Consider the following 10,898-nt stretch of genomic DNA (forward strand, 5'->3'; position numbering starts at 1 on the left):
CAAACTCTTCTCCGGCTATCCTGATTTAGGTTCTCCGTGATTTCTCCAAATCGTTTAGGGCAAATGCCGGGATGATTCCTTTGAAAGGGCAAAGCCGATTTCCTTCCCAGTCCTTCCCTAATCCGAGTTTTTGCTCCGTCTCTAATGACCTCGTTGTCGACGGGACGTTAAACACTGATCTCCTCCTCCTCCTCTATACAGGGCTATTACAAATGATTGAAGCGATTTCATAAATTCACTGTAGCTCCATTCATTGACATATGGTCACGACACAACAGATACGTAGAAAAACTCATAAAGTTTTGTTCGGCTGAAGCCGCACTTCAGGTTTCTGCCGCCAGAGCGCTCGAGAGCGCAGTGAGACAAAATGGCGACAGGAGCCGAGAAAGCGTATCTCGTGCTTGAAATGCACTCACATCAGTCAGTCATAACAGTGCAACGACACTTCAGGACGAAGTTCAACAAAGATCCACCAACAGCTAACTCCATTCGGCGATGGTATGCGCAGTTTAAAGCTTCTGGATGCCTCTGTAAGGGGAAATCAACGGGTCGGCCTGCAGTGAGCGAAGAAACGGTTGAATACGTGCGGGCAAGTTTCACGCGTAGCCCGCAGATGTCGACGAAGAAAGCAAGCAGGGAGCTAAACGTACCACAGCCGACGGTTTGGAAAATCTTACGGAAAAGGCTAAAGCAGAAGCCTTACCGTTTACAATTGCTACAAGCCCTGACACCCGATGACAAAGTCAAACGCTTCGAATTTTCGACGCGGTTGCAACAGCTCATGGAAGAGGATGCGTTCAGTGCGAAACTTGTTTTCATTGAAGAAGCAACATTTTTTCTTAATGGTGAAGTGAACAGACACAATGCGCGAATCTGGGCGGCAGAGAATCCTCACGCATTCGTGCAGCAAATTCGCAATTCACCAAAAGTTAACGTGTTTTGTGCAATCTCACGGTTTAAAGTTTACGGCCCCTTTTTCTTCTGCGAAAAAAACGTTACAGGACACTTGTATCTGGACATGCTGGAAAATTGGCTTATGCCAAAACTGGAGACCGGCAGCGCCGACTTCATCTTTCAACAGGATGGTGCTCCACCGCACTTCCATCATGATGTTCGGCATTTCTTAAACAGGAGATTGGAAAACCTATGGATCGGTCGTGGTGGAGATCATGATCAGCAATTCATGTCATGGCCTCCACGCTCTCCCGACTTAACCCCATGCGATTTCTTTCTGTGGGGTTATGTGAAAGATTCAGTGTTTAAACCACCTCTACCAAGAAACGTGCCAGAACTGCGAGCTCGCATCAACGATGCTTTCGAACTCATTGATGGGGACATGCTGCGCCGAGTGTGGGAGGAACTTGATTATCGGCTTGATGTCTGCCGAATCACTAAAGAGGAATGCCTAAAAAAACTTTTTGAGTTTTTGTATGTGTGTGCAAAGCATTGTGAAAATATCTCAAATAATAAAGTTATTGCAGAGCTGTGAAATCGCTTCAATCATTTGTAATAAACCTGTATTTTTGGAACCGTGAGAAAAGACATCCGTGGCTGTCGATTTGCTACGAACGAAGAGGTACACGCCTGCGTACAATCATGATGCTGTTGGCAAGTGCCTACATTTATCATGAAGGCATTCGCCGTCTTGTCTCACTGTGACACAGATGTACGTACATTTGGGTCAACAAATGCAGAATGACATCTGGTGCACTATTGCTCTCAGTAATAAACTCCGCATACACAATCAAGGAGTCTACTGTCTTATGCCGTCTATGCATTGGTCATACCTGACTCATTGTTTTCTCTTGCGAAACGAACCACCCCCACAAAGTGGCTGTGGAGCCAGACTGACGGTATCCCACATATTTGCGGAATGCCCCATTTTTGGCCCTTCGTACTAAGTAAAGGATTTAAGTTCCATTGTCTTTAATATTAGCGGACAATACACAGATGGCCAAATTGGTCCCCGGTTTCCCATGTGAAAGTTGTTATTATTTTCATTTATGAGGTGTTACTTTACTTCTGGGGCAGGGCTGGGTGGTTGTAGTTAGGGCCTCTCTTCGTGTTTTCTAGGTCAGGAACCCATGACCACTACCCTTGCAAAGACCGCTCATTTGTCCCTCAGTTTTACCAGTTTTTAGATTTGGCCTACCCTTCTATGCCTTGTACTGTGTGTATTTCTGGCTTCTTCGCTTGCCACTTCGACTCCTCTGACTGAATCCGTCTACTTTTAGCGGAGCCTCTCTCTTCCGCATGCCGGCCGGAGTGGCCGAGCGGTTCTAGGCGCTACAGTCTGGAACCGCACGACCGCTACGGTCGCAGGTTCGACTCCTGCCTCGGGCATGGATGTGTGTGATGTCCTTAGGTTAGTTAGGTTTAAGTAGTTCTAAGTTCTAGGGGACTTATGACCAGAGCAGTTAAGTCCCATAGTGCTCAGAGCCATTTGAACCATCTTCCGCTTGTGACTTTGGAATCGCGGATTGATGACCTCGCCGTTTAGTCTCATAACCCCTCAATCAATCAATCAGTGGAGTCTAGTGTGCCCTTATATGGAACTTCCTGGCAGATTAAAACCGTGTGTCGTACCGAGACTCGAGATCGAGACCTTTCCCTTTCGTGGGGATCTGCTCTACCACCTATGCTACCCAAGCACTACTCACGACCCGTCCTCACAGCTTCAGTTCTGCCAGTACCTCGTCTCCTACATTCCAAACTTCACAGAAGCCCTTCTGCGAAACTTGCAGAGCTAGCACTACTGGAAGAAAGGATATTGCGCAGACATGGCTTAGGCAGACGTGGCTTAGCCACAGCCTGGATGTGTCCAGAATGACATTTTCACTCTGCGGCGGAGTGTGCGCTGATATGAAACTTCCTGGTAGATTAAAACCGTGTGCAGTTCAGAGACTCGATCTCGGGACCTTTGCCTTTCGCGGGCAAGTGCTCTACCATCCGAGCTACCCAAGCACGACTCATGACCCGCCCTCAAAGCTTCAATTCTCCCAGTTGTGGCGATTATTTTCGAAATAATAGACAGTTTAATTACTTTTTTTCCATTTGTCTCATTTTCATTTTACTGCGCCTTATATACCACAGCACTTAAATATGTAGAACTAGTAATATTTTACGAGCGCTGCACAAAACACAACCTCATGTCTCACATCACCAAAAACAGTAGAAAGATGACGAAAATTGGCTACGGTGCTGTCTAGTCCGTGTTCTTTCATGACATTGTAAATTGGGTCACTTGATTGATACACTTACTAGGAAACATGCTGTGTACCTAGGAAACTACCTTCCACGAAAAACACTCCCTCGCGTAACTGTTAACGCATTTGTAACGCAAAAAATTACATGAACGGCAAACATGTAGTTTAATATCAACCTGGTACGTAAACAAAATTTACTTAACAAAAATCGCTGCAGTCATGGACTGTGCGGCTCGTCCCGGCGAAGGTTCGAGTCTTCCCTAGGACATGGGTGTGTGTGTTTCTCCTTAAGATAATTTAGGGTAAGTAGTGTGTAAGCTTAGTGACTGATAACCTTAGCATTTAAGTCCAATAAGATTTCACACACATTTGAACATTTTTTTTTTTTTGAACTTAACAAAAATTTTCATTTCTCTTTTGCACAGTAAAATAAAAAAAAGATAGATTAGGGAATTATTGAACGCGCTTTTGAATGGTGCTCGAAACCATGCACAGCAAATAAAGTGCGTCAAATTTCGGACAGAAACTTTCACTCAAGTCTTTAACACAAGCTTCCACTGACTGCCTTTTCCGTCTGTTCGTGATGGAATATTTTATACATATAAATGAAAGGGCACACGAGACTGACGTAATATTCTACAAAATTTATTATTTTATTTCGCAAAAGCGTTTTGCCTCTTACGCCATCGTCAGATGCAAAAATAAATATCTGTTGCTGTCATGTTTTCGTAGGATAAAAGATTTAAAAACTAGTCCATCTGAAGAGTATCTCATTTCATGTCCAAAGATGAAAACATTTAGGGCTTGACTTCGGATTAAGACGAGAGGCGTTATTTCAATGGAAATACGATGAAAAACTGTGGAACGTATGTACGTCATACATTAAATAATGTATTACCTAACGAATTACAACAATTATTCTGAAAGATAAATAAATTAAACAGTGAATTTTGGTAAATGGAAATGAGCGTTTGGCGTCATTAGCCGGGAGACCCCTTGCGGGACAGGTCCGGCCGCCTTGGTGCAGGTCTTATTACAATGGACGCCACATTGGGTGACCTGCGCACCGGATGGGGATGAAATGATGATGATGACAACACAACACCTAGTCCCTGAGCGTAGAAAATCCCCGACCCAGCCCGGAATCGAATCCGGGCCCGTAGGGCAGCAATCCGTCACGTTGACCACTCGGCTATCGGGGCGGACAGTAAACTTTGGTGACATGTTCCAAGTGAGAGACTAAGCAAAAATAATCTTTTTCTGTAAAATGTCCAGTATTACAACCAAGCAAGTTATAAAGTCAGGTAAGTTATAGAAGTGCGACTATGCAGATATGTGAAGCAGCTGCGATTATACGAAATAAAAGTTTTTAGCAGGACAAATGAAACTGTAGAACCTGAAAGAAAGGAAAAATGGGGCATCTCAGCTGGAGGGGCTATTTACAACACGGTCTAGATGGCATTATGAGTGGTGCTTGCAGTTGCAAGTGGCAAGTAAGGGAATTGTGTCTCGTCATTCAGTACTAAGCTTGGACAAATGGTCACATATTTATTAGTTTCCATTGTCTGAAGATAGTTGGTCTTGGTCCCTTTATGGATGTGATGTATAATTTCATGTAGTACTTTGTAACTACGGGGTTTATTAAGCAGGTATATATTATTTCGTTATAATATTGAACTCGTCACAAGATTATTTTGGTCAGCCACACATTGGAACATCTCACCAAAGTTCACTATTCAGTTTATGTTCTTTTCAGAACAACTGTTGTAATTCGTTATATAGTTCATTATGTAATGTGTCACATATTTTATTCAATTTCAATAGCTTTTCGTCGCATTTCAACTACAACTTGTCGCGTTTTAGTATTAAGGCTGCCATCGACATCTGACATCTTTGGAAACGAGCGGAGATACTCGATAGATGCACTAGTTTAAAACCTAAGATCTTACAAAATTTCACAGCCACACGGATTTATCTTTGTTCCTGATGATGCAGTAACAGCGAAAACCGGGCTATAGGAGAAAATAATAAATATTGTGCAGTGTGACACTTGTGTGTGTGTGTTGTTTAAATGTGTGTGAAATCTTATGGGACTTAACTGCTAAGGTTATCAGTCCGTAAGCTTACACACTACTTAACCTAAATTAGCCTAAGGACAAACACACACACACCCATGCCCGAGGGAGGACTCGAACCTCCGCTGGAACATCTGTGTGTATTTTCATTCATTATGAACAGTTTGTTAATTTCTCTGGTTACTTTTAAGCAATTATCTTTCTCTGCAAAACTGAACGTCACGATAGTCAATTTGATACTCTTTTTTCCCATTTCTATTCTTATTTCGGTTAGGAAAATGAGGGCAAAAATCTGTTGTGTAAATTCTAGAGAGTTTCGTTTCCGCTCAGCTCAGCGATTTGACCAGAAAAATTGTATGTGGTGGTCAAGAGGTAGTACTGTTTCCGCTATTTCCATAATTACTGACTTATTTAGTAGGCATATTAGCTGACTGCACATATGGGAAATGTAAACACATGTGGCACTTCTCCAGCGAAGGTCAGTGACACGGAAAGCCCTGTTCTTTCCATGTAGCCAGCGGCGAGATGGAAGGCGAGTGAAGCGCACCTTTCGAAACTTGCCAGCGAGGAAAAAGATTTATCGTGGAGTGGCAGGTTGGTACCATCTGCCGCACCTCCCAGAAAAATAACACACGTGCGCCTCAAGTGGCTGCGACTTTCCACTTCTCGCTCCTCTTCCGCGACACGCAGCGCCCCTTCCCGCCCCAACCCCCTCCCCCTCCCCGCCTCTCACTTGCCGTCCCTTTTTTCCCTGAATTTCCAAACGAGAGCAGCTGCGGCGTTAGTGACTCGGGCGCCGGGTGGTGGCAGCCCTGCCCGCAGGCGAGAAAAACGAGCGCCGGCCGAGATGCGATTGTGCCACTCTGCTCGGCCGGACCGCCGCGGGGATTCCCCGCCTTCTTATTTCTCCGGCGGCGCGGACGCTCCTCGCTATCGGCACGCCAGATGCATCAGTCTCCGTGTTTTATTTTCCACCCCCTCCGCTGCTCCCAGCACTCTGCCGCTGCACTTGGTTGGGCAGACAACTCGGCACTTGACGCGAGAGAGCCGGTCCGCGTCGCCATCGTTCAGAATCACAGCGGCGGTGGAGACGTTACTTTACAAGCAAGAAGCACAGTAGTGGGACGAGTCTGCGAACAGTGCTGGAAGCTGTGCTCCGTTGGCACCACTGGTAAAGCAGGTGTTCGGTTTCCGGTGTGGCACATACACAACTGCCCATTAAATCTGCAACACCAAGAATGCAAATTAACCTCAAGTATGCTACACCATCTGATCAAAAATATCCGAAAAACCAATTAGCGGACATTAATATCGGAAGTGTCCACCATTCACTTTTATGACGTCTTGATCTCTGCTGGGGACACATTGTATGAGATGTCTTAATGTCTGTGATGGAATGACAGCCAATTGTTCAAGGGCCCAAACCATGTAAGGTGATGATGTCAGACGCTGGGGTGTGGAGCCAAGTCGACGTTCTAACTCATCCCAAAGGTGTTTCATTGGATCGTGATCCATTTCACGAATGTTACTGTCCACCAACAATCGCTTCGCTGACCCGACTTTAAAACAGGGCGCTCTCCGAACTGTTCCTCCACTATACGTGGTATGCAGTGCTATAAAATGTGGTCATATTCTTTAGCATTTAGCGTTAGCTTACGTACAATATGGGGACAAGCGTGCTAACCACGAGAAACACCTCCATACTTCAGCACCACGTCCTCTGTACTTCACTGTGGTACGACATAAGATGGCAACTAAAGTTTTCCAGGCTTTTGCGAAACCCAAACCCTTACATCGGATTGCCACACCATACAGCTTGATTCATCACTCAGAAATCCTCCGTTTCCACTCATCTACTGTTCACAGCCGTCGATATTACCGTCACCTCATGCATCGTCGAGCACTGATTCCAGCAATGTGTGGCTTATGAGGAGCTGTTTGGCCTTTATACCTTAGTCCTCTTAACTCCCTACTTCCCGTTTCCACTTCATGGTCGTACCATCAACAATCGACTTGGACAGCTTTGAAAGAGTCCCTCATGGATTTGTTATTCAGGTGACACCCAATGATTGATCTACTGACCTCTGCTGACTCCCTGATTCTACTGTTACTGCTTCTCTACGGGCAGCCTGGTACTCCCCATCTCCTTTTATACTGGCGGGTCCGCCTCTCAACACATCTTATGGTCAGTTCCGCATTACATACAGGATACGTTTGATAAGATTGTGCACTCTAGCAACGGTGTAATGGTTTTTATAAGAACCATCCCTCTCCCCTCCCCTACAAATGATAACACTGTGCCCATGGCCCCACTTCTGTTGAGACTGTAGTTCGTATATAGTGTCGGTTGTGTCCTGTGGCATTGAAAATGATCACAATGTCCTGAAAGTTGGGCCAACCCGCCATCTTCATTCCTGTAGTTCTTCGCAGCCTGCTGATAGACGAGGAGTTGGTTCTTGGTTAGGTGCTGTTGTCTGAAATGGATTGTTACTATACCTGACGGAGTGTCAGCCTTAGGCAGTCATACAAGTGATGTAGTTGAAATTTCACAGTGGAAACCAGTAACTTTTTCACGACGTTGGCATTGATGGAAAAAAGTACACAATGTGATTCAGCTGCCCCTACCGATAGGTTCTATGCAACTCACAATGCCTTCAAGGACACATGAGATTTTCATATTCTCTCGCTTGCTACGTGCAAACTATTAGTCCTATGAAAAAAAAAAAAAAAAAAAAAAAAACAGGATCTGTTTGTAGGAAATTTAATGTAGTTAATTTTTGCACTGGTAAAAGTTTTCACTGGAGGCGTTGGTTTCGAAATTATTCAAAAAATGCATTTGAAGGTAACTTTTTTACAGCATTTAGCTACATTAAATTTCCTTCAAACAGATACGGTTCTTTTTTCCGCAGGACTAATAGTTTACACGTAGCTAGCGAGAGAATATGAAAATCTTTCACATGCTATTTGAAAGCATTATGGTTTGCATGAAACTCACGTGTAGGGGCAACTGAAACGCGCTGTATATGGTGGTCAGAAACAGTCTGAAAAGATTGTAAGAAAAATTGATAAGAAACAATTCGATACGTTGCGCCGTTTCAGAGCTAAAAAGCGCCGAAGTTACCGAGTCAGACGGTTGCGCGAGCAGATTCAGGCAGCCTGCAAGATACAGTTAGTATCTGTTGTTCTCATAGCGTAGATGGCAGTGGACGAGACTGCACAGCAATTGACTCTGGTCTCATCTTTACTACAGTCACGAGTCCAATTTTTGTTCGGTTTTAGGAAACCAACCGAAGAATTTTGCTGGGTAACTCACTACTTAGAAATAAAGTATTGATTCCACAAAAGCGAACAGTAAAAATAATATGTAGTGTTCACCTGCAGTCATCATGTAGATATGTCTTCAAACGTTTAGTTACCTCCACTGCGCCGCCACAGTACAAATATTCGCTATTGAAATTTGTCATAATCAATTTGAATTTGAAAAGAACAGTCATTTCCGTAACTACAACATTAGAGGAAGGAATCACCTTCCTTACCTATTATTAAAGCTGCAAGTGGCTTAGAAAGGAACAACCAAAATTTTGGTCATTTGTTTAATAGGATAAAATGTATGACAGGTTGCGAAAGCATTTTTTAAAGATGAATTACTCATTTCTCATACACAACTTCTTCCATTCCATGAAATAATTTTTAAGTGAAAATTGTCGGTCTGTAAAACTAACCTACATTTTATGTGTAGTTGGATGAGTAGGACTATAGAAATGCCCGTTAATGTTAATCATGCATACGGATTCAATCTACTGACGTTTTCCAGATCATTTCGATAACAGAATCGTTCAAATGACGGGTGGAACATGTAACTAACAAACAATTAAGTATATCCCCCTCTCGCCAACTTTACTCAGCTCACGACCGAATTCACCAACGCCAATTAAAATTAAGCACATCTTAAAATATGTCTGCCTCTGTAAATATTTTTGTTTGTTACTGAGCAGGAAAACTGCTCTCTTAAAAAGCTGTTAAAGTTAGTTTGTCTTTTTGGATTGGGGTATTAGTTACCACGAGCACATTATTTTAAAATAGGACAGAGAACGGCACCCGGACGAACGCTTGATTTGCGCCAGATGTGGTCCGCAGCCTGACGTCGATGACAGCTGATATCAGTACTTTTAAAAAAATCTTTATTCATAACATTCGTATTGATAATGATAAACCACTACCTACGTGATTAGTGGGCCCTTAACTGTACAGTTATTATTCAGCACGCAGCAAATTCCAAGTAGTGTTATTACAGTTGATTCTAATGGGCAACGTACTTCAGTTGTGTTATTGACTCTAACGAAACTACATTTTGTTGCTACTTAATTGCACACTAGTGCATTGCCAGCAGCGTTACAGATGTGCCATTAATCTACAGACCTACTATTGAGGCAGTGCCCACAGAGCTAACCCCAGTGGGCGTGCCCTTGGCACTGGGCTGGCCCAGAAATCTTGACCTTCGCTGCAGTATACTAGACTAGCAATTCCAGTAGACTAGACTGTTAGTTCCAATACTGAGGATTCTCAAAAGGGGCGATTCCATGCCTCTGGGATGGGGGGGGGGAGATCCCCTTGCGAGCCCCCTCCCTTCAGAATAATGTTCGTAGGTGCTGTAATTGTTTGGCGAGGCTCTCGCAGCCACTGAATGAGCGGCCTGTTTGGCCTCGCGAGGTTGCAAACCACTGCTACAGATGAGGATCGAAGGGTCTAAAGAAGCTGCTAGAGCAAGTTGTCAGACAGCGATACCTGGGGCAAGTAGTCCGAGGCGGCCGACACTTCGCTGACTCGTTCAAGTGATCCTCGGGCAGTTGCCGAGGCCCAATCCATCGCCAGATAGCGACCAGGTGGCAGAGAGATTAATGGCCGGGGTGCGTGATGGCCATCGCGCGGCGATGCGGCCCGCACGGCAGCCGGTGATAACCTGAACAAACGCGCGCCCACACCACACCACAGGGTCCCAGATAAGGCTGGGGCCGACCACACGGCGGCGGCGGCGGCGGCGGCGGCGGCGGCGGCGGCGGGCCATTCGTCTCACGGCCTCCTCGCGCTCGCATGTGCGCCACTGTGCGATAGCGGGGGCGTGTGGGCGGGGGCGGGGGACGGGGTGGGTGTGGGGGCGTGGCCAAGGCGCGTAATCACGCAGACAAATGAAAGCAGCGCCAGGTGCGACTCACGTGACCAGAGCTCGACGGCTCTTCAGGGACGCGGTGGACGGTCGATCAGCTCGGCACCTCACGCTTGGTGTGAAAGAAACCACAAGCACAGACGAAATTCGGGATACCTGATGTATGGCTTTGAGCACTATTGGACTTTATAAAGAAAAAAGAGTCGAAACAACACACAGTTTGACACAGCGCTGAAAGACCTGAGTCGGAACAAGGCCCCGGGAGTAGACAAAATTCCATTAGAACTACTGATGGCCTTGGGAGAGCCAGTCCTGACAAAACTCTACCATCTGGTGAGCAAGATGTATGAGACAGGCGAAATACCCTCAGGCTTCAAGAAGAATATAATAATTCCAATCCCAAAGAAAGCAGGTGTTGACAGATGTGAAAATTACCGAACTATCAGTTTAATA

At 45.1% G+C, this 10,898-nt stretch overlaps 1 protein-coding gene across 1 annotated transcript in view; it reads left to right on the plus strand.

Annotated features, from left to right (window-relative positions):
• LOC126427966 (uncharacterized) overlaps positions 1-10,637 on the plus strand; it is a 113,642-nt gene extending 103,005 nt beyond the window's left edge. Inside the window, exon 5 of the mRNA XM_050089853.1 lies at positions 10,231-10,637. Coding sequence (XP_049945810.1) covers positions 10,231-10,637 — 407 coding nt within the window. The remainder of the gene's footprint in view (positions 1-10,230) is intronic.
• The last annotated feature ends 261 nt before the right edge of the window (positions 10,638-10,898 follow it).

This window comes from Schistocerca serialis, chromosome 12 (genome assembly GCF_023864345.2).
Source record: "Schistocerca serialis cubense isolate TAMUIC-IGC-003099 chromosome 12, iqSchSeri2.2, whole genome shotgun sequence".
Classification (NCBI taxonomy): Eukaryota; Metazoa; Arthropoda; class Insecta; order Orthoptera; family Acrididae; genus Schistocerca; species Schistocerca serialis.